Genomic DNA, 24,739 nt, shown 5'->3' on the forward strand with positions numbered 1-24,739 from the left:
AGGGATCCCTCCTCAGTTGCTCTTCCTGAGGTTTCTACCGTTTTTTTTCCCCGTTAAAGGGGTTTTTTTGGGGAGTTTTTCCTTATCCGCTGCGAGGGTCATAAGGACAGAGGGATGTCGTATGCTGTAAAGCCCTGTGAGGGAAATTGTGATTTGTGATATTGGGCTTTATAAATAAAATTGATTGATTGATTGATTGATTGAATATCTAGGACCAGTTAGCTTAAAGTTAGCTTCAACTTCTGGGTCCAGTTAGCTCATAGTTAGCTTCTAGGTCCAGTTAGCTTACAGTTATCTTCAACTTCTAGGACCAGTTAGCTTGAAGTTAGTTTCTAAGTTCAGTTAGCTTAGAGATACCTTCAACTTCTAGGACCAGTTAGCTTAAAGTTAGCCTCAACTTCTGGGTCCAGTTAGCTCATAGTTAGCTTCTAGGTCCAGTTAGCTTACAGTTACCTTCAGCTTCTAGGACCAGTTAGCTTCTAGTTAGTTTCTAAGTTCAGTTAGCTTAGAGATACCTTCAACATCTAGGACCAGTTAGCTTAAAGTTAGCTTCAACTTCTGGGTCCAGTTAGCTCATAGTTAGCTTCCAGGTCCAGTTAGCTTCTAGTTAGTTTCTAAGTTCAGTTAGCTTAGAGATACCTTCAACATCTAGGACCAGTTAGCTTAAAGTTAGCTTCAAGTTCTGGGTCCAGTTAGCTTACAGTTACCTTCAACTTCTAGGACCAGTTAGCTTCTAGTTAGTTTCTAAGTTCAGTTAGCTTAGAGATACCTTCAACATCTAGGACCAGTTAGCTTAAAGTTAGCTTCAACTTCTAGGTCCAGATATCTTAAAGATAGTTTTAAGCAGTTGTTTTAGCATCAGCTTATCAAACGTAGTCACAACAGATTATTGTTAACTTTGAAAACAGTTTGTCAAAATCAAACTTCTTAACTCAAGGTCTACTTTCTAACTTTTTCCAGGACCTTAGGCCTCGTCTCACACTCTCCATCAGAGGATGTGTTTGCTCAGTTGTCGTGGAGATATCTCAGGTGGCATCACACCATGTTACATTTGAAGAAGACTGTGAGATGCAGCTGAAATGTCCTAAATGTCCTTCTGGGCTTTGACTCTGTGGTGGTGTTTCCAGAGTCTCCACACTGAGGTGGATTTATATATAAAACACAGTGTTGTTGTTCTTACAGAGGAGGAGGAGGCGGCCTCACAGCGTAGGATGGAGCTGTCCTGTTGGTCTCCACCACCTGATCACACACACACACACACACACACACACACACACACAAGGAACAATTATTATTCAGTGACTCGTACCTGAAGAGCAATTCACTGCTAATATTTTTATACTTCGAAGAGATTTGACTCTAAGATCTCAAATACAGGACTTGTATTTGTACAGAGTGTTTTTGCACTGTGGTATTTCTTCCTTTAACATGAATAAAAGACCTGAGTACGTCCTCCACCAGAGACAGTCAACGGTTTAAAAACCCACAGACAACATGTGAAAAATTAAAACTCAAGAACATTCACTGAAAGCAGCAGTGAGCAGACGCAGAGCAGGACAACAGCTGTATGGTGTTTAGTAGGTTGTAAAACGTCTTTTCTTAAAAAAAAAAAAAAAAAAAGCTTGCTGCACCTTTTTATTGTTGTAAAAAATATTAGTAGTATTACAGATGAATGCAGCAGTACTACAATAGTAGTATTACAGATGAATGCAGCAGTACTACAATAGTAGTATTACAGATGACAGTAGCAGTACCACAGTGGTAGTATTACAGATGGCAGTAGCAGTACTACAGTAGTAGTATTACAGATGGCAGTAGCAGCACTACAGTAGTAGTATTAGAGATGACAGCAGAAGTACTACAATAGTAGTATTACAGATGGCAGTAGCAGTACTACAGTAGTAGTATTAGAGATGGCAGTAGCAGTACTACAATAGTAGTATTACAGATGGCAGTAGCAGTACTACAGTAGTAGTATTACAGATGGCAGTAGCAGTACTACAGTAGTAGTATTAGAGATGACAGCAGCAGTACTACAATAGTAGTATTACAGATGACTGTAGCAGTACCACAGTGGTAGTATTACAGATGGCAGTAGCAGTACTACAGTAGTAGTATTAGAGATGACAGCAGAAGTACTACAATAGTAGTATTACAGATGGCAGTAGCAGTACTACAGTAGCAGTATTACAGATGACAGCAGCAGTAGTACTACAGTAGTAGTATTACAGATGGCAGTAGCAGTACTACAGTAGTAGTATTAGAGATGACAGCAGAAGTACTACAATAGTAGTATTACAGATGGCAGTAGCAGTACTACAGTAGTAGTATTACAGATGGCAGTAGCAGTACTACAATAGTAGTATTACAGATGGCAGTAGCAGTACTACAGTAGTAGTATTACAGATGGCAGTAGCAGTACTACAATAGTAGTATTACAGATGGGAGTAGCAGTACTACAGTAGTAGTATTAGAGATGACAGCAGAAGTACTACAATAGTAGTATTACAGATGGCAGTAGCAGTACTACAGTAGTAGTAGTATTAGAGATGACAGCAGTACTACAATAGTAGTATTACAGATGGCAGTAGCAGTACTACAGTGGAAGTATTACAGATGGCAGTAGCAGTACTACAGTGGAAGTATTACAGTGTGAGTAGTATTTTACCTCCTGTGGCGGCAGTAGCTGAGCGTGGTGCTTCACATGGAGAAAGAGCAGAGGATGTTAGGACTCATGAACTCAGGTTTGAGACTCATTCCTGTTACGCAGCAACATTTCTGTCTCCTTGAGTTACTTCATGGTATGTTCTTTAAAATGTTTATAACAAATGTCCTATAATACTGATGAAGGTCTCTTTATGACATGCACATTAATTATTGTTTAACTTAACTGAGCGTTTTTTTGGCACATCAGAATCAGAATCAGAATCAGAAATACTTTATTGATCCCCGAGGGGAAATTATTTATGTTACATGAGCGTGATGTTCTTGTGTGATCAACTTCTTCAAGAACTATGAGCCATAAAATTATAAAATACTCAAAATATTCTGTAATTATTTCAGAGGCCATTTTAAACTCCCTGTTTAAGTCAGGAGAACATAAACCTTCTGTCTTTTTTATACCGTGTCTATTTATTAATTTGCGTTCTCCCTTCTTAAATGAACTGAAACACATGAACAAACATTTCATTGTTCTTACATGACACATAAAACATGAGCATACATTCTTCTTTTATCCAACAGTTATAAAATTAAAATGTTGCTGCGTAACAAGAATTCAGTCTGTCATTAGTTATAATGAAAGACTGTTAACAGGAAACAAACACACACACACACACACACACACACACACACACACACACAGCACCTCCACCATCACTCCTGTCACTCTGGAGGCGTTAAACTCACCCCGTCTCTGACGATGTTGTTGGCGTTTCCTCGTGCAACAGGTGGAGGCTGTGCTCTGGGAGGCGGTCCTCTGCTGGGATTGGCTGAAGCTGCGCCGTCAGCCCTGATGACAGGAAATGACATTGCTCAGTTTAAGGTGTCAGTTAAAACAAACAGTTAAACTGTCAATGCAGCAAAGTGTCTGTTTTTAAATGCCAGAGTGTCCTTGAACACAGCACAGAGGACAGTTGTAAGGGCGTCTTTAAATGCAGCACAGAGGGCAGTTTCGGGACAGCTGTCAAATTGTCCTTGAAAGCAGCATGAAGGACTTTTACAGTAGTTGTCAGAGTGTCCTTGAACGCAGCATAACTGACAGTTTTAGTGCTGCTGTAAGAGTGTCCTCTATGCTGCATTCCCGGATACTCAGTTTTGGGGCAGGCATCAGATTGTCCTTGAACGCAGCACAGAGGACAGTTGTTTGTCAGTCTGAACTGATTATTAATAGAAACAACAGCTGAGTTCACCCCCTCCCTCCAGTCCGTCCCTCATGTGGAGGCATGGTGACAGGAAGTGATGTCAGCAGTCACCTGTCTGGAGCCCGTTTTAAAACACTAAGACTTTAACTGTTTTATCTTACAGCCATCTTACAGTTTGTTATTTCCTGTTTTAAATTCTTTTCATCATTTAATAAACACAAATTTCCACCTGAGTATTTATCTATGATGCAACCGCGTCAGATCTCTGTGAAGAAGCAACATTTGTGATATTCTGATGACAACACGACCACGATGGAGACGCTCAGAAACAAGACGCCATCTTCATGTCGTGTGAATATTCTAAGTGTGTGTTTGTTCGTCACTCACTGGTATCCCTGCGACCTCTTCCTGCGACTCAGCCCGAGTTGTCGCAGCAGTGCGTTCCTGCGCACAAAAATAAACGCACCCAGAGCGAGAAGAGGGAGGATGACGAAGAAGAAGACCAGCAGACCGTCTCTGAGGGACGTGTCTTTATCTGAGGAGGACAGACAGAGTCAGTACCAACGGAATCAACTACAATCCAAATGTAAGCAGAAATAAGTCAACAGTAATGATTTCACAGTTAGCATTAATAAGTGGGTAGTCATACGTTAGCTAAAACATTATCAGCAATAAGTTAGCATTAATAAGTCAGCAGTAATATTGTACCGTTCCAGGTGGGTCCGCTGTCCACGCTCCCTCCGTAACCTTTGACCTCACAAAAAGGTGCAGCCCAGCCGTCCTCACAGTGACAGTTCTTGTTACTGTTACACACCTGACAGACAGACAGACAGACAGACAGGTTAGCGTGTCATACACCTGACAGACAGACAGACAGACAGACAGGTGGATGTGTCTCACCCCGTGTCCGTGACACTTTTTCTCCACGTCACAGTCGTAGTTCAGGATGTCGGCGCTGCGACACTCATAGTTGATACAGACCTGAACACCACAGAAGAAGAAACATCAACATCTCCTCCTCCTCCTTTCTCCTCTCTTCTCCTCTCCCTCTTCCTCCTCCTCCTCCTCCTCCTTTCTCCTCTCTTCTCCTCCTCCTCCTCTCCCTGCTCCTCCTCCTCCTCACCTTGTTGTCTCCACACTTGCTCCCTTCGTTCACCATGCCAGGGTCGGGGACGTCTGATCCCAGCATGAAGTCGACTCCGTAACATTTGGCTCCTCCGATCGGCGTGCTGATGATCGACGGCTCGATGCCGAACACCGTCTGCGCCTGAACGTTGGAGCACTGCAGCTTCCCGCACAGAGCGTTTCTATGGAGACAGAATCATGTGATCAAGAGACGTCATACAGACATGGTCAGAAGGTGTGAGGCGTCTCTCAGGACAGAGTTCAGACTCTAACCCTAACCCTAATCTAAATGTTCACTTTCACTTCAAAATATCATAACTTCATAGAGACATGACGACAACCTGTAGGACTGAAACTTTAACTGCTCTGATTCGCCACCATCACTGCAGACTGACATGAAATGCATTCTGGGATACTCTGCAACACAAGCGAGCTCCTGAAGTATCCTCAACATGACGTTTCACAGGAAGAGATGCAGACTGACGTGTGGAGACGTCTCAGGGGGAATTTATACTTCTGCATCAAGTCAACACCGTACCCACGGCGTAGGCTCTGCATCGACATAGAGCCTACGCCGTAGACTGACGGACACCTCGGCAGAAATGTGTTGCAGTGACGCAGACCTCCTGTCTGTCTCTGTAAGCTGAAACCATTTCCCTCAGTGGAAACAAAGCTTTGATTTACTTTAATTTCACAGATAAGAAACTCCTCAGCACAAGTATAAGTGCTCACAACGGCGCAGGCGCTGTGCGCAGGGGCTGCCGCACAAGTATAAATCACTGACATCACTGCTACTGTAACAGGCGTGTGTTAGTGTGTTAGTGTGTGTGTGTGTGTTACCTGCTCTCACACTTCTTGTAGCCAAAGTTATGGTAGCCACAATTGCCGAAGCGATCTCCTTTACTGTTGACGTCTTTAAAACAGATTTCAGGAGCTGCTTTCGCCTCTGAGGAGGAGGAGGAGGAGGAAGAGGAGGAGGAGGGGTGAAGATAAGAGAGAAGACAGAGTGCTCTTTAATACAAGCGATACTGAAAATAGTTTTTATACTAACAGAGTTAAAACAACCTTTACCAATCACTAACTTAAAGCCCTGCTCCAGTGTTTTCTAACATTTTTATATTTCAGTTTCTTCTGACTAATTTCCTTCAGTGTTGATCACCCAATCTGTTCACCAAATATTTATAACAAACAAATTAATTTTGTTATTAAAAGAAAATACTTCCTTAAACAGGAAGATAAGTGCACACCTACTGAGCCAAACAACGAGCTGAGAGGCGCTGCTCAGCGAGCTCATCCAAGAGTCAGACAGACAAGAGCAACAGCTACTTTGTGACTGCTGTTTTTCTTACGTTTGTACGACTGTGACATTAAGTTGTTTTTTGTTCTTATATCACTAAACAACAATCACAGCCCCATGGTTGTATGACTCCGCCCACCAGTTCACCCTGTGGTTGTTTGACTCCGCCCACCAGTTCACCCTGTGGTTGTATGACTCCGCCCACCAGTTCACCCTGTGGTTGTTTGACTCCACCCACCAGTTCACCCTGTGGTTGTTTGACTCCGCCCACCAGTCCACCCTGTGGTTGTTTGACTCCACCCACCAGTCCACCCTGTGGTTGTTTGACTCCGCCCACCAGTTCACCCTGTGGTTGTAGAGTCACCAATTCAGTATCTGACCAAATGTCTCCCCTTCTGTTCCTGAGATATGACGTTACAACATGATGATGTCACAGTCAAGCTGACCTTTGACCTTTTGACCTTCATTATTTTATCCTGTTAGACATCTGTGTCAAGTTTTGTCAGAATTAGCGTATGAATTCTTCAGTTATGGACAAAAACATGTTTTGTGAGGTCACACTGACCTTTGACCACTGAAATCCAGTCAGTTCATTGTTGAGTCTAAGTGGACATTTGTGCCAAATTTAACGAAATTCCCTTGAAGTGTTCTTGAGATATCATGATCAGCAGAATGAGACAGATGCAAGGTCACAGTAAACCTTGACCTTTGACCCTTGACCACCAAAATCTAATCAGTTCATCCTTGAGTGCGAGTGAACGTTTGTGCCAAATTTAAGGCCTTTTTGAGATGTTGCATTCAAGAGAGTAAGATGACTGCAAGGTCACAGTGACCTTTGACCATCAAATACTGATCAGTTCCTTGCTGAATCCAAATGAACATTTGTGCTAACGTTGTGTTAGCAAGTAGCACACAGCTCCAGCTGCGGTGTGAGGCGTGAGGCGGGGTGCACGGCGGGGCTCTGCAGGTTGAGAAGCAACACAGGCCCGGGCAGCCTCATTTTCAGGAGAAGGAGGTGGAGAAAAATCCTCCTCTTCATCACGTGCCATCGCTATCCATGCTAACAACGTCGACCTTGACGTGTATGCTGGAATGGCAAACTGGTTGCCATGGTAATTCTGACGGTTTACATCTGGCTCTTAACGACACCCCTGTGCTCTATTTGAGAAAAAACAGGAAGTAACACTGTCTGGAGTCGGGCTGTGAATCTTCAAACAATATCTGTTCCCCTCAAATATTAAAAACATCACAAAATGTCAATAGATTATTTTTTAAATCCCAGTTTGCTCCTGAGCGCTGTCACTGACCTGAAACCTGTGAACAAGAAATGTAAGTGCTTTTCTTACAGAGAGTAACTGAGCGACTCTTCATCATGTGTCAGAGTGAAACCTGAGTCAAACTGAACATGTACATAGAAACAGGAAGTAGGACGTACTGGGTCCAAATATGGTCTGACACTGTCCGTCATAGTGCTGACACTTCCCGTTGTAACAGTAGGCCTGCTGGTTCCTGCAGGGCTGCCCGTTCTGAAACACACACAGAAGGTTCATTTAGTTTTCCTCCAGACACGTTTTAAACTCTGCTGTCGTTAACGTGTTGTTTAACGAGGCTTTCTCTCACAAAAAGTAAAAAAAGAACTTTGAAAAGGAGCCGGAAGAAAATCCGCTCTGCTCTGAGCGCTGCAGGTACAGTGCTGTGACAATTAAGACACACACTGGAGCATAAATCACGATACATCATCTGCTGTTCTCTCATTTTACCCAATCTTAACTGCTGTGTGGAGGTCTGAGCTAACACCTGTCAACGCAATTTAAATACATGACACATGTTACAAAAAGTCATTAGGATTGTAATAATGTCGCACACAAGGAAAACACTGACACACTGATTTAATGTACAAAGCAAGTAATAATCTACTTCTGGGCAACATTCAACAAATGTTTTGTGACAGGGAGGAAGATTTAATTAAAAAGGAAATTAAATCTAAAAACATTGTGTCTGTACAACCTGGAAAAGTCTGTGTTTGAACGTGTGAAGTGGATTCATGAATATCACAGACACTGAACAGTGTTTCACGTCTCCATCTGCTGGTGGCTCGTCATAATCACAGTCTGTGTGTGTAATATGATGTTGATTCACTACAGAAGACACTTGATGATGATCACTGACATTAGGTGGGAGAAAGTGGATATATATCAATATCAGTATCGCTGGGTTGACGGCGCTGGTGAAAGAGCAGCGTGCATCAAGATGGCTGCTGTTAGTGTTTGAGGAAATGTGGGAGAGATTCGGCCGAGCGTTTGAGCCTCAGACAGACTCAGATGAAGAGTCTGTTTTTCAACCAGCAGACGGATCAGTGTAGTTAGCGTCTGTAGGCTAACTGTCAGCTAACAGCTGGAACGCCTGAAGGCTCACCTGGATGAAGACGTCGCTCTGACAGAGGGACGAGGAGCCGTTACAGTACTCAGGTAGATCACACTCATCTGTCCTCGCCCGACACACCGTCCCACCTGGTAGGTACTGAACACACACACACATCATCATCATCATCATCATCATCATCATCATGGTGGATATTTATTGAGGCTTCTGGGTGTTTTCAGGGTGTTTATAGATAAAATAATGATGTAGCCACCATGACGTCGCCCAGTTCAGCATTTTGGCCGTTACTATCTGATGTTTGGAGCCAGAGATGACCATATTTGGACAAGAGGGTGGAGATAACCCTAACACGAGCTGCTAGCTTAGTTAGCACGCTGCATTTACAGCTGTGGTTAACTGTGATCATGCTAACGCTGCAAAAAACAGGCTTAAAACCATTAAAGGCCCCGACACACTGAGCCGACTGTCGTCTGTCTGTCAGTCAGTGTTGGGCTGTTGATGAGCGTCCGGTGTGTCCTGATTCAGCATTTTGAATTGGTGTCAGGCGACTGGGGAGCCCGTCAGCCAATGAAATCACTCTGACTGTCAGCTGAGCTCAGGTGAGGAGAAGAGAGGCCTCAGTGAGGAAACAATGAGCTAAAGTCCAAAACAAACTTGTTCCATGAGGTCAGATTATTGTTCTCTTTAGCAGAAACGTTTCCTGATGGTTTGTGTTGTTGTTCACTGGCGCACAGTAAACATGCTGCATACTTACACCGTCATATATATTGGTGAAACTTCAGGGCGGTATGAAGGTGTGAAAAATGACATACTCTGTGTTGTGTTTACCTGACAGTTGTAGCAGCACTCTCCGTACGCACACTGAGCTCCAGACTTCAGTTTACAGGTCTTAAACTCACAGCACGGGTCCTTCTCACACTCCTGGAACACACACACACACACAGACACACACACACACACACAGATATACAGATTTATTATGTGTTTCATACACAACTGAGCAACTTTCATAAGAGTGAACGAGGCCCTGCCTCCAAAGCTGTATCCAGGACGCTGTGTTTACCACGTGTCAGATACTGTTAAAGGGTTCATACAGAATAAAGCAGAGACCTTCTCTGTTCCACAGTCGCACTCCTCTCCCATGTCCACCAGTCTGTTCCCACAGTAGGGGGCGCTGTAGGCCTCATCAGGCCGGGGGACGTTCAGGAGACACGTCCCTCCTGTCAGCAAGATCATCTTCTCAAAGTCATCAGCGCTACAGCTGCTGAAGTTTCTGGATCCTCTGCAGAGACCAGGAGGAGGAGGAAGAGGAGGAGGAGGAGGGAGAAGAGGACAGGATGAAATAGTTTCTTTCCTCATACATGTCGGCTCTGTTCACAGTGTACGTAAAAAGAGTACACATGCTGTATATAGATAAACGTGTGTGTGTGTGTGTGTGTGTGTGTGTGTGTGTGTGTGTCTTACGTGGCCCCAGAGTTCATGATGCAGGCAGAGGTGGGGCAGGTACAGGAGCGCCCGTCATCGTGGTTCATCCCGAGGTTGTGACCGAGCTCATGAGCAACGATGGAGGCAAAGGAGGGGACGTTGTTATTGGTGAACTGGAGACAGACAGACAGACAGACAGACAGACAGACAGACAGCAGTGTTACACAGAGCTCATGGTCCCTCCTCTTCCTCAGAGTCCGAACAAATGTGAACACAAACATTTTTAGATCCAGTGTTCCCTCCACTTCCTGATGACATCATTATCTTTGATGTCCATTCACAATGAACGTCCTAAAATCTGATCGATCAGTTCTTCAGTATCAAAGTTATTAAGTGATATTAGTCTGTATTCTGAGTACACTGCAGACAGGAGCTGCTGACGGCTTAATTTATACCTCTGCATCGATTGATCGAAACTTTACAGCACTTCACAGAAACTCCACCACCTAGTGTTCTGGAGGTGTAACTGCAGAGTGACACAGACACACCACCACAAGTATAAATGCTCTCAACAGTGTAGGCTACGACGTAGAGCTGACGCACAAGTATAAATCCACCTAAATTTCATGTACTTTAAATGGAAACAATCTGACTAAATGTAAACCAGTATCAGCCAGAACTAGAATTAGAAGTGTACGTTTGTGCCAAATTTAAAGAAATTCCCTCAAAGTTCCCTTGGTATTCATGAGAATGAGACAGAAGAGGTCACAGTGACCTTGACCTTAGACCTATGACCACCAACATTTAATCTGTTCATCACTGATTCCAAGTGGACGTTTGTGCCAAATTTGAAGAAATTCTTTCCATGTGTTCTTGAGATATCGCATTGACGAGACAAACATCCTGAAAACATTAAAACCTCGGGTCATGGCCATCGTCGGTGCAGCGGCACATAAAACACTCCCTTTGTGAATGAGGCCTCTGAAGATTAAATTTACCAACTTTTCTTTATGCTTTGAACGCAGCATTAGTTTGTGAAGAGACAGACAGGTGACTCGGCCAATAAGAAGGAGGTAAAAGCCGCATACCGCGTTGATCCCGCCCCCGTGGCTCCTGGAGCAGACGGTGGAGACGAAGGCCATTCCTGCTGTTCCACCAAAACCCTTCTTCCTGCAATGACATCATCATCATCAGCATCGTCATCATCACTGACCACACGTGTTTCAGTGTGTGTGTGTGTGTACTGACAGGATGAGCTGTGCGGAGTCGTGGCGGCGGCGGGGGACCAGCTCCTTCTCTCTCCACTGGGTGAAGCGACTCAGCACCTCTCCGGCTCCTCCGTCTGTGCTGATCAGGTTCTGCTGAGTCCAGATCTCCAGACCGACCAGGACCACCCGCACGTTCAGCTGTATGTAGATCTATACACACACACGCACACACACACACACACACACACACACACACACACACACACACACGCACACACACGCACACACAATCAACAACCTCACACAGGTAAACACACCAAGGTGTGCAGGGACTCATGCTCTGTACGTGACAAGTTTCAGGTACTTATTCTATATTTACATACTTTTACTGAAGGAACATTTTTATTGTGTGTGTGTGTGTGTTTGTGTGTGTTTGTGTGTGTGTGTGTATTTACTCACGCTGTCTATAAAGTTGGCCAGATGAACCATCTCTTCTCTCACTGCTGTCTCGTTCTTGTTCATATAATTATACTGAAGAAAGACAGAAATAAAAACCCTGAGACAAAACATCAGGTACACGACACAGACACTTTTCCCCCTCAGTGTTTCAGCGGGATTCATGACATCATCATGACATCATCATCGTTGTTGAACATTGTAAAGGAAAGGCTTCAAAGGGCTCTTAATGTGCACAATATGTTTTGGGACAATGTTTCAAATACTTCACAATAAATTGTGATAAATTTTGACTGTTTTCTGAGTGTTTTCCTTTTTTAGACTGGACGACTAGTCTTAATTAGAATTTTCAAGTTTTTCAAAGGCTGCCGCTGACAGGTGGAATAACAGCTGTTTAAAAGTGGAGGCTGGCTGTTAGTTTAGAAAATGCTTGTACGAGTGGAGCACAATTTATTCTTATATTAGTATCACGGTCAATCATGAACGTTTAATTGTGGGGAGCCAAAATTGTGATCAGAATTAATATATGATTAGTTGTGCAGCCTCAGTTTGAGTGTACACTGTAGTTCTAGAGGCTTCCATGTTTAAAAATCTGGTCATATAATAAAAAAGTGAGGTCTTTACTGACGACTGCTTGGCTGTTTAAAAATGGCAGGTTTATGCTGGATGTCCTGTGTCCCCAAGATTCTCTTCGACCAATCAGTGTTCTGCAGTGTTGTAACTCAACCTTCTAATATCTGCTCAGCACCCTTGAAACCTCAACACTATACAAACATTTGACAATGGAGACTGTATTTATTTATCTATCAGAGTGACTTGGAAAGAGAGCCCGTCTCTAATACAAGCCTGCTTTAAATCAAGACATGATGCCCCTCTATTAGATCATTTACATTTATCTGAAACATCTGACGGAGATTACAGAGAACATGTTGGACTGTTCCTTTAACAATGTATGAGCAGTTGTGTTTAACTGTATGTGTGTGTGTGTGTGTGTGTGTGTGTGTTACCCGGTCATTGTCGACCACCAGCAGCAGCTCCACGTAGTGGGTCTGATGAAGAATAGCTCGTTTCATCTACATACACAAACAGAAATACACAACTGATTCAAAGAATAACTGTAAGCTAACAATGCTAAACAAGTACGGCCTGAAATGAACCCAACAGCGCCCCCTTTAGGAAAAAGTCCTCCCTTCAATAGAAAACATGCTTTAAATTGATGACTTTTATTTTATTTATAAGAGACCAAGTTGAATGATGGAGTCAGGGAACCAGTAGAAAGGACGGTCCTCACTTCATAGCTACTTTTAACGGACCTCACGTTGTTGCCCGTACAGGAATCTGTGTGTGTGTGTGTGTGTGTGTGTGTGTGTGTGTGTGAACGCACCCTGCTGTGTTGTCTGTGGTGGATTTCCTCTGGTTTGTACTGAGCATGCTCTGTGGCATTGCTGTCGTGGTCATGCTCGTCATCATGTGGCGTGCCACACCCTCGGGGCTGTGATGTCACATCCTGCAGGCGGTACACCAGGTGCTGGTCAGGGGCGGAGTCTGACGGCTCGATGCCGTAACTGTCGTCATTGAGATGCAACACTCCTCTGAAGGAAAGAGAGACGAAGGGATTATAGCGTCGTTTTGTTTTTTCAGTCAGAGTGAGACATCGTTTAAAAACAGAGACCAGGTTGAAAATCGTTTTTTATCCAGATGTTTAAAAAAGAGGATTCAAGTGTTTGTTTAATGACCTTTTTAGTTTTTCAAAGAATCGTGTAAAGTTGGGTCTTCAACGTTTTTCAGGCCGAGGACCTTTTGGCTGAAGGAGAGATGGAGCAGTGACACCTGACTACATATATCCACCTTATTCCTCGGGGTGCCGCTGTAGATGTGATTATGTGCACTACTGTGGGTGAGATAGTGGAAGTAGCAGTAAGCTAGTCAGTCCCAGAGGATTATCAACAGTGGCGGTTCTTTAAAAAATTGTTTAGCGATATCAATCCTGTAGTCGTACTTTATATCACTGTGACTGAAGTCTGCTGCTAAATTCAGCTTCATGTTTCACTCAGAACAGTTTTAATAAATCAGAAGTTACAAAAACGTGTAAACTGCGTGGTTAACGCAGACGAGCAGAGGATTAGCTGGAAACATCACATTTATTCACTTTACATGGAGCTACAGTTAAATCTGAATTATGTGTTAGTGTCAGAGATCATTAATCATCTTTAGAAGGAGCAGATGCCACCTTAAGCTGCTCGCGACATGTTAAAGTTAATAATATTTTAACGGAGCAAGGCGAGCTAATTGTTAGCATGCTAATTGTTAGCGTGCACGGTTGCTTTGAGATGGCTGTCAGAGATGGCAGAGGTTTGATCACATGATCCACTTTGAGCTGTAACAGGTGGTGTGTTCCACGTTTTATTTCCCTCTTGGAAAGAAGAACAGAGTTCTGTAAACAAACTGTAAACAAACTGTTACCATTGGAAATTGCCGATTTCGGTTCAACACTGGAAGTTGTACCCGTAATTCACACAAGCGATCATGGGGGCAGGAATAAGGTGGATAGAATTAAACTGCATCGCACAGTAAACTGTTTGATGTCTGTGAGACAGATCAGTGATTTGGATGAACTGGCCCTTTAACGTTCAGCTCAAACCTCCAGTGGTGTTGATAAAGTGTGTGTGTGTGTGTGTGTGTGTGTGTGTGTGTGTGTGACTCCCACCATATTAATTACTGAGAAATCACACAGACTGAGACAGCAGGGTGGACTTCACACACACACACACACACACACACACACACACACACACACACACACACACACACAGAGCCATCTGTGAGGAGAATATAAATAGGAAACTAACTTTGTCCTTGACAGAGGGAGGGAGTGTGTACAGTTTGTAAAGTGTGTGTGTGTGTGTGTGTATACTTGTACATGCCACATAGTGAGGACTACAAACATATTTTAGCAACGAAGTGGGGACATTTGTTCTTTGATGTTTAACTTTGGTTGTATCACAGATTTGCTCATAAAACTGACGGTTCCTACAGGTCACACAGGTGCCATCAGCGAATCATCACCATTGGCTGAAAGGTGAGTGGGCGGAGACAACTCCACTGTCAATAAAAGTTTTAGAATAAATTAATAAATGACTTTATTTCAAATTTCGAATTAAAAAAAAAATCTGTCCCGACCACTTTCTCACATTTCTTCTTTTAACTCAAATATTTTTCATTAAATTCCCAAATTTATCTTTTATCTCTTTTCAGATTTGTCTCTGTTTTGTATGAAAACAAACGGCCTCTCTTTGGGTTCGGACACAACAAGCTTAATTAGATTAAACCTAAATAATAACTGACACATTTATCAATATAGAAAATATCTGTTTATGTTTCAGTTAAAGTAAAATGCACAGAAAAAGTACGAGCAAAAATTTAAGTTCTGTGCTGAAACAATCGCAGGTTAAAGAATCTTTTCTGTAGATTAAAAACAAACACATACACAAGCAGTCATCAATACTGTGTGTGTGTGTGTGTGTGTGTGTGTGTGTGTTACCTGAGGCCGTTGCAGACGCTCATAGCGACAGCAGAACCCTCCATGTCCTGAACGAAGCCCTGATAGTGACAGTGGTCCTGCAGTGACACAGAGACATGACACAGTGTGATTGTACAGACACACCAGCAGGGGGCGCACACCAGCTTCACACCAGCTTCACACCAGCTTCAGCTGTTACACTGACAGCAGCAGGTAAAAACAGGTGAAGGAGGCAACAGAAGAAGAAATGTCAAATGTTTAAAGGTTAACGGAGAACATGACATCAGTGTGTGTGTGTGTGTGTGTGTGTGTGTGTGTGTGTGTGTGTGTGTGTGTGTGTGTGACACTGTAACACACACTGATGTCAGTGTGAGGAGGTATCAGAGTCAGTGATGCTCCATACAGAGAGCTGTCAGTAACAGGGACGATGTCGTCAGTAGCTCAGCACGTCTCAGCAGCGTCTCTTAATGAACAGGAACATTTGAACACAGGTGCAGGAGACACACGTGAGGCTGAACACATGTCAGACACATTAAATGAACTAACAAATGAAGTGGTGAACAGAAACTGATGTTGTGTGTCAGCGTTCATGTGTGACATCAGAGATCTGGAGACATGGAGCAGCTGAACTCAAAGATGACGATGAGAGGAACCTAAGTGTCCAGTTACTGTTTGGTTTCAGCTCCAGTGTCTGAACTCCACTCACTGTCCTCATTTACTGACACAATGACAGGTTGAGCATTGAGGTTGACAGGAAAATAAATAATAATAAATCCACGTCTTAAATAACAGAAACCACCACTGGATTTTAATCCAATTATTAATGATTAAATCAAAATATATTTTCCACATTGTTAATGTGATCACTCGTGCTGCACCAGATATTTACACAATGTATTTATTGCATATTCTTTTAAATATCAGTGCTTCGTTTTAGATAATATTTAAACTATAATTAAAAATAATTTCTACTCTTTTAATTCCAAACAAGATCAATCAAGTACAATTAATTATCATAAAGCTCATTAATTAATTAATTTACTCATTCAATCAATCAGATACTTCCATAATTAATCATAAATCATGACTTCATGGCCTCTGAAATATAATTTACGCAGTCAAGACAATAAATTAGTAAATGAACAAACAAACATCTTATAATCAGCTCAGATAATCAGATAACTCTCGTTACGGAATCATGTGAATGAAATCAAATTCCCGCCTCGACACACAGCGGCGTCTTAAACTGATGAATGAATTTATTTTGAACCAAAATAAAACAAATGAGACAAAGATTACAGTGTTTGAAAAGGAGCAGGTCATGTGTCCCTGCACCATCTCACATTTCTTCTTTGAACTCAAATATTATTTCAACAAATTCACAAATTTATTTACAACTAATATAAAACTATTCACAGTCTGTTTCGCCCCAAATTAAATAAATACGTAATGAACCCAGTTCTTATTTGCACTAGTGTCAAACATATTCAGACATACACACAACACAACAATGGCATCTGTGAGTGAGACACACCTGCACGCTGACACTGATCTCATCTACAGCACCAGATGTTCAGGTCGCCACACCTGTTCAATTCATCGGCTCACCACGCCCTTTTCTTTTTACATAATATTCCACGTGTCATTCATTACAAAAGGATGAAAAATAAAATAACAATCTTTTAATTTATGCCTTAGCGATGATGTCATGAGTCATATCTGAGGACCTGAGTGAAAACAGCCTACAGCGACGTTCTGAGTAATCAGCTGACTGCAAATACACACACTTCCTGTGTCGCTCCCAGAGGAGCTCATAAAGCACTTCCTGTGTGTGCATTTGTAGAAATGCTGAGTGAGCTCAGAGGAACTTCATATTTGTCACTTTTCTTCCCAGAAGTAGTTTCTCAAGATCTTGCTCAACTTTAACGTCATTAATACTGTTTTCCAGTATTTCTGAAGAAAGGCTGCAAAGAGTTGCCAGAGATGTAACATGAGAGCAAAGAGATGCCAAACAACTGCTGAGACGTGAAAACAACTGCAAAAAGCTGCAAGCTACAGAGGCATGCAACACGACGACGCAAAGAGACGCAAAATAACTGCAAAGAGGCACAAAAGGACCAAAGAGAGACGCAGAACAACAACAAGATGCAAAATGGCTTCACAGACATTCAGAACTACTGCAAAGATATGCCACAAGGAGGCACATAGCAACTGCAAAGATTCACAAATTGACCACAAAGAGACACAACACGACTTCAAAAAGACACAAAGCCACTGCAAAGAGACCTAAAACAACTGCAAAAAACAGAAATCATCCACAGAGACTCAAAACTAATGAAAAGAGATGAAAAGCGACCACAAAGACACACAACCTGACTGTATAAAGACACAAAGCCACAGCAAAGACACTCAAAATGACCGCAAAGAGACACAACTGAACTGCAAAGAGACACAAAACGTCCACACAGAGACACAACACGACTTCAAAAAGACACAAAGACACTGCAAAGAGACTCAAAATGACCGCGCAGAGGTGCCAAATGACCACAAAGAGACACAAAGCAGCAGCAAAGATTCACAAACTGACCGCAAAGAGACACAACCCAACTGCAAAAAACAGAAATCATCCACAGAGACTCAAAACTAATGAAAAGAGATGAAAAGCGTGCCTGCAAAACAAAGTGACAGACTGACCACAAAGAGACACAAAGTGACACAAAGCGAGCACAGCGTGACTCAAAATGGCTGCACAAAGATGCAAAGCGACTGCAAAAAGACGCACAACTACAAAGAGGCGTAAAGGCGTGGAGGGACTTTACATGTCCGTGTCCAGGGGCCCGTTGTCTCAGAAACTGTCCAGTTGTTCATGGATAATATTTCATTATTATAATATTTTAAATAGTTTATTTGGCGTCTCTTTGTGACACTGAACAAACAGTGTGACGATTAATAACGTCAGATCATAAATCATGAAGTCCATGTTAATGAAAAGTGTCTTCACACATTAAAGAAGTTCACTTTAGAAACATGAACGAAGGAAACTGTGACACAGACTCACCACAGACTGTCAGCTCCACATATCTGACCTTAAATATGACGCACATTAAACACAGTGTGTGTCGATCAGCTGACAGGTTATTAGTTTGTGTTTTAATAATCGGGTGTTTTGTTCCCTGACTGTAGTCTTGCAGGCAGAGCCTCGGCACAGGCAACATAACTCTGGAGTCTGAATGGATATAAAACCCTGTGTTCATGTTAAACTCTACTGTTATATGATAGTATTGTGTCATTACTGCAGCTGTTCCATGTGTGTCACTGTCAGTGGAGTTTATTACAAAACATCACGTTATTAGCTAAGTAACTAAGTACATTTACTCAAGTACTGTGCTTCAGTACAAGGTGCTCTGAGCTACTCGTATTTTACTTGAGTATTTCCACTTTGTGCTGCTTTCTCCTTCCACCACATCTAAAATTAAAACACAGCTCAGTATTGATCTGACAGCTTTATTTACTGTACAGAGTAGTGACCTCTCACTAAAATGTGTACTCAATGTTTTTGTGCTCATCTGAATTAAATGCTCAAACAACAACAACAACAACAACAAAAGTTATGTTAAACTGACATAAACCTGTCAGATGAGGGTCATGTGACACATTTATTTTGTGTCTGCTGAACTCAAAACTTTTGTGTAACTGTGTTGAACTGAAGTCAAAGTTTTGAGTGAAGCTAATCATTATTTAAAGGAAACTTTCAAGAAATTATCTGAGAATAATTCTACTTAAATAAAACTTTATTTATTTATTTACGACCAAATACCCTCAGAGCTAAAGACGTCCCATCAGCCTCAGCTGGACACTGTGCTCACTGATAATTAGCAACATGCTAACATGCTACATGGTGAACATTCTAACTGCTAGACATCAGCCTGTTAGCATGCTGCTGTTAGCATTTAGCTGAGTCTCAGCACAGCATCACAGAGCTGCCGGCCTGTATCGTTCTGTACGCGGTGATGAGGATCTGACTGACGCAGAGTTTACAGAGTCCAGAGGCTGTAAATCATTCATGTGTCATCAGATATCACAGAGAGAGAGAGAGAGAGAGAGAGAGAGAGAGAGAGAGGGAAAACCCCCGAGCGAAGAGTGCAGTAGGTCAGCACACAGGAAATATCAATACACACACACACACACACACACACACACACACTGAGAGGCAAGGGAAGTCCCATCATGCCTCTCTTTCTGGGAAAACTCTTATTTCAATAAACCAACCAGCTTCAGACACACGGAGCAGCTCACAGGCAGTGTTTAGTCTCAGACGTTTGGTTTCTTAAAGACATGTCGATGCTTTTTGCTCCATTAGGACGCCATCATGAGGCGCACTGCACTGCCAGGCAACCACCCCATCACCTCGTCACCCTAACCTTCCTGTGTGATCAATCTATCCTGCAGTAATCAGTGTGTAGCTGCTGCCATGTTGAGGCAGAGGGTACTGTCTGTAGCTCTGGTTGAGGGTGAGAGGCTGTCAGCAGATAAACAGAGATCTGTGTGGGTACATGAGACCCTAAAAAAGAGGCTGGATCATGGGGAGTACCACCAGTTGGTCCAGGAGCTTCTCCTCCATCATGGACGTTTACAGTACTGCACTTATCTGCTGTTTTCTATTGAGATGGTGCTAACTGTGCTTTGTAAAGTCGTATAGCTCTGGGTATCCAGCAACCACTACCACCAGTTTCTCCTGGAGCTCAGAGCGCAGAAACACGAGGTGCACAGCAACGCGAAAACAGAGAGTAAAAAGCTTCATTCTCATTAAAAACTGTTAGAAAGCCTCCAGCTGCTGAAACACTTCCTGTGTGATCAGGGGCATTAAAGTTATTTTAATTAGTGTAGAAAGGATCCGTCTGTAAGTCGATTTGATCTTTGGACAGATGGAGAGACATCTGAAGACGACACTCTGGAATCTTTTTAACTGTCTCCTCACATTTCACAAACTAAAACAATGAGTCAGTTGTTGCTGCATGACCAACCAACGGGCCCCGTCCACTGCACCTCAGCTGGGCTGGTAATTTGTTTGTGACACTAGATTATAATGCAACATATAAAAGGTTTTGCATTATGGGGCGTCGGTGGCTTAGTGGTGGAGTAGGCGCCCCATGTACAAGGCTGTTGCCGCAGTAGTCCGAGTCCAGCCTGTGGCCCTTCGCTGCATGTCATCCCCCCTTCTCTCTCTCCCCCTTTCACGCTTACCTGTCCTGTCCATTAAAGGCAAAATGCCCCAAAAAAATATCTTTAAAAAAAAAAAAAAAAAAAAAGGTTCTGCATTATTATTATCTCAACTTGTGTCTGTTTCTTGCAGCAATCAAAATCCAGTTTTCACACCTTTATTTGGAGGTATGGGGCTGACGTGGTGCACACTCTCCAAGGTCTGGTGTCTGCACAATCAAACTGTCATGTGTTGTTTTCTGTGTCGCTCTACTGATCCACTGTGACAGGGGAAGACTGACGTGACGTGACTGACGGCGATCGTCCTTCATTTATTGAGGTGCTGCAAACACTGATGTTCAGGCAAGGTCGCACAACAATCATTAGACACGTCCACAGAACTAAGGTTTGTTAATGAATGCACACAGACGTGTTCAAGTTCAGATCCACACGTGTCAGACCTGGTTTTGATGTGTGGGGAGGTGCTCATATGTGCAGCTCTGACGTATGACTTCATATGTGATGTAAACTGCTGCCATATCAAAGCACTGCTTTAAATCACATACATTCTGTTATAGATTTACTAAAACAGATCTTTACAGTTTGGTCTTTGACTGAGAGGTCGGGGCTGAAAATGTCCGACACACACGTCTGAATGAAGCTTTCATCAAATCAAAATATAGATCAGTGAGGGCTGCACATGTTCAGCTGCCTGCAGGAGGAACACAGTTCTTTGTATGTTGGTTCAGGCCGGTGGAGTGAGGCAGGTGAACACCTCGTCATGCCGGCGTTCAGGGAAGACGAGCGCAATCAAGTGCAGGAACAAGTGATTTTTTTTGGCGGCGCTGAGTAACGTCATGCCGTGCCAGTTTGCGTTTCTATTATCAGTTAAGACGCACCGTACAACACTGAGCTTCACCAGAGATGGACCTTCTCTGGAGTAAGTCCAAAAGCTGGGCCCTGATGACCCCTAATGACCCCCCATCTCCCCCTGAAACGAGCCTGTGTGCTGTTAGACTCTCCTCCCGTCTGTCTGCAGGAGACCAGAGAGACAGGTGACTTTAACAGTCTGTGTGTGTTCAGCTCTCAGTACGTCTGTAGCTTCTGACTGAAGCTCTGTGGTTTGGAGTTTAGTTTCTCTCCTGCGTCCTGTTTTCACTTCACATATCTGATTTATTTTACTGTTTATGTTCACTATCAGTCGGAAACTCAACATGTCCTTTTTCTGCTGCTTCACAATAAAAGTTTTTATGTAACAAAATAAGGTGGGACTTTTATTGTTTTAATGTGTTTCAGACCTGCTGGGTTAAAGGCAGCTGGTGGTCAAAGCTCATTAACGTGTCGAGCATTTAAAGTGTAGTCGTGAAGGTTTCAACATTTCATCTGTGCCGAGCGTCAGCGGTCTGTTCGCTGCTCTCACTGTGGGATTATTTTCATTGTTTGCTTGTTTTTGTGTTTGTTTCACATTCCAGCTTCCACCAGGTCCCACCTCGCTGAGTTGAATTCCTTATGCTCGTGACTTTCAGTGTGACAGAACAAATAAAGTTCCCCAAAGAAACGTGCAGAAGAGTTTCAGTAGTTTTTAAGCCCTGAGTTCTGTCTGCAGGTTTCCTCTGTTGTTCCTGCCTCAGTCCTTTTCACTGACTCATCCTCGTCTGCTGATCACAGCTTCCTGTTGAGGTTCATTATCTGAAGCTCTGACTGGTCTCATCAAAGGTCACTGACGCGTCCTGACACGGTCAGTGTATGTGTGAGTGTGTGTGTGTGTGTGTGTGTGTGTGTGTGTGTTACCTGTACAGGTGGTGTGGATGTGATGAGTGATCCGTTCTGACTGTATGTGAACACAGTGAAGTCTGCAGGAAGCAGCAGTCTGAAAACAACAACATCAACTTCATTTATTTATTTATTTATTTATAACACCGGCCCAAAGTGCTTCACACAGCAACACTGAGACAACACAGACAACAAATAAATAAACACAAAAATAAACAACAACATTTAAAATCTGCAAAACTAAAAATTACAACAATGAAATCTGAAAAATAAAATAAACAAATAACAGTAAAAAAAAAAAAAAAGAGAATAAAATAAAAACACAACGGGGATAAAAATAATGTAAAAACCAAAGATTAAAAATTAAAGCTGTGACATTTCACTTTTAGTAAATAATATAGATTTTAAGGTTATAAAATATAAAGTATAAATAAATAATAAAATAATCAATCTAAAATAATCTTGTATTAGATTATATGTCATTAGATAAACAATAAACAACTAAAAAATAAAAAATTATTAAAAGCTTTATTACAATAACTGAACAACATTCTGAGCTCAATTTAAATAATGTTTTAATGTTCACAAATTCAGATCCATGAAAATGTATCTTTCAGAATTTTGGAGGAAAAAAAAATCAGGTTGCTAAAATGTGTTCGGTCGAATTCAGATACAGAAATTCAAGTCAATCAATTTCAATTTTATCTTATTATTTTTTTCTCAATTTTAATTTTAAAATAATTTTTTACAGATATATTTTTTTAATTTTCCATTTTCTTTATTTTATTCATTTTTCTTTAATTTTATTAATTTCACAAAATTTTACACTTTTTTCCATTTTATTTATTTTTTTATTTTGTTGCTGATTTGTTATTGTTTATTTGTGTTTTTAATTCTGAAACTTGAATTTCTGGATTTGAATTTGTGAACACTGAAAAAAATTCAAATTCAGCTTTTGAAATTGCAAATCAATAAAATTAATAGTTTAATCTAAAAGAAGTGAATTCAGAATTAACAGATTCAGATGCACCTTTTTTTCAAAGTAAAACATTTAAATGCTGTGAATTCAGCGGTATTTAAATATTACATCATATTTCGTGGTTGTTCAAATTAAAATATTCACTTTTCAATTCAATTTCTCAAAATGGCTGCCACTATGGAGCCCTGCTTTTAATAACTCGTCTCTAGGGACCTCAACTTGTTGCACGTCAACCTCATTTCCTGTCTGTAACTGATCCTACAAAATAAAGGCCACAATAAAAGCTCCAAAAACGAGGCTGTTGACACAAAGTGTAGTGAACGAGCTGAGCTGAGCTGATCGTCATGACAACAAACCATCTGGGAAATAATGTGAGGAAACATTTTGGATTAAAAACCACGGATAGAAAAACAAAGGTGAAGCTGACGGTGGTACAGTATCGTCACCATGACAACAGATCTAAAGTCACCTGTCACAGAAAAACAATCGTATTTAAAGATTTCACAGCGTGTGTGTTGTGTTTGATGCGTCCGAATGATTTCACTACTGATTCTGATTCTGATTCTGATTTGAGTTTGAGTTGATTTCACCGTCGACCACCTGCAGGAGTCAGCGGGGAAGAGTAGAGCTCACTCTATTCCTCCTCTTCTTTCTTTTTATTGTTGAGTTCTGTGTTTCTGTCCGTCGTTTTCTACGCTGTATATCCTAATCTATCTTGTTTTGTTTAAAGAAGTAGAAACCTGTAAATGTTTAGACCTGATGATGGTCTTTAGTCTTCATGTCTGTGCCGACCGTCGTCCCTCAGATGAACGTCGTCACACTGTTTTCACGCAGCTTCCTGATTTCACTGACGTTTATCAGAGTTTGTTTCACAGCAGAGATACTGAGGAGGAGATCTGACGAGTATCAGTCACGCTGATGAAAACACAGTCGGAGGGTTGATTTATCTGTTTTTTTTGCTTCCTGCTGACATCATTAACAGATGGAGCTGATTGGCTGATCAGAGGTGTGTGATATGATGTCCTCAGACTAGATGATAAAGTGACCCAGGTCAAACCGCACACTGAGATTAGATTAACTGAGTCAGTGATATAAAGAACAAACAACATGATCTTTGTGCCTCCGTCGTTTTCTCCTTATTTCTTTAATTTATTCATTTTTTACACATTTTGTTGATTTTCTGCCTTTTATTATATACTGTCATTTTTTCTATTTTATTATTTTTTTTACACATCATGTCACTTTTCTAACTTTTATTTAAAGGGAAATTTACACATCATGTCACTTTTCTAACTTTTATTTAAAGGGAAATTTCAGTTTATTTCAACCTGTCTCCTATCGTCCTAAATTTGTTTCAAGTCACTAGTGACATAGAAATAATAGTTAGCATGTTAGCCGTTAGCCTAGATACAGCCGGGGCACATAGTAGCGTCAGACCTGTTAAAACGTAAGTGAACGGGCAACCTTCAAGTGCAAAGTTAGTCCACTAAACAAGCTTTTTCTCCACAAAGA

General features: G+C 41.8%; 1 protein-coding gene across 2 annotated transcripts in view; it reads right to left on the reverse strand.

The window, feature by feature from the left end:
- The window catches only part of adam9 (ADAM metallopeptidase domain 9), a 61,533-nt gene that overhangs the window by 9,777 nt on the left and 27,017 nt on the right, over window positions 1-24,739 (reverse strand). Inside the window, exons 4-23 of one of the 2 annotated variants that reach the window (XM_050050700.1) lie at window positions 22,267-22,345; window positions 15,298-15,374; window positions 13,141-13,348; window positions 12,764-12,829; window positions 11,760-11,831; window positions 11,341-11,510; window positions 11,181-11,262; window positions 10,132-10,265; window positions 9,778-9,949; window positions 9,496-9,588; window positions 8,701-8,805; window positions 7,721-7,811; window positions 5,829-5,934; window positions 4,987-5,170; window positions 4,764-4,844; window positions 4,572-4,677; window positions 4,251-4,398; window positions 3,409-3,511; window positions 2,669-2,698; window positions 1,181-1,239 (exon numbers count right to left, since the gene is read on the reverse strand). In XM_050050700.1, the coding sequence (XP_049906657.1) occupies window positions 1,181-1,239; window positions 2,669-2,698; window positions 3,409-3,511; window positions 4,251-4,398; window positions 4,572-4,677; window positions 4,764-4,844; window positions 4,987-5,170; window positions 5,829-5,934; window positions 7,721-7,811; window positions 8,701-8,805; window positions 9,496-9,588; window positions 9,778-9,949; window positions 10,132-10,265; window positions 11,181-11,262; window positions 11,341-11,510; window positions 11,760-11,831; window positions 12,764-12,829; window positions 13,141-13,348; window positions 15,298-15,374; window positions 22,267-22,345 (2,166 nt within the window). The remainder of the gene's footprint in view (window positions 1-1,180; window positions 1,240-2,668; window positions 2,699-3,408; window positions 3,512-4,250; window positions 4,399-4,571; window positions 4,678-4,763; window positions 4,845-4,986; window positions 5,171-5,828; window positions 5,935-7,720; window positions 7,812-8,700; window positions 8,806-9,495; window positions 9,589-9,777; window positions 9,950-10,131; window positions 10,266-11,180; window positions 11,263-11,340; window positions 11,511-11,759; window positions 11,832-12,763; window positions 12,830-13,140; window positions 13,349-15,297; window positions 15,375-22,266; window positions 22,346-24,739) is intronic. The other variant, XM_050050701.1, reaches the window with a different exon arrangement.

The sequence above is a fragment of the Epinephelus moara genome, chromosome 8 (assembly GCF_006386435.1).
Source record: "Epinephelus moara isolate mb chromosome 8, YSFRI_EMoa_1.0, whole genome shotgun sequence".
NCBI classification, from domain to species: Eukaryota; Metazoa; Chordata; class Actinopteri; order Perciformes; family Serranidae; genus Epinephelus; species Epinephelus moara.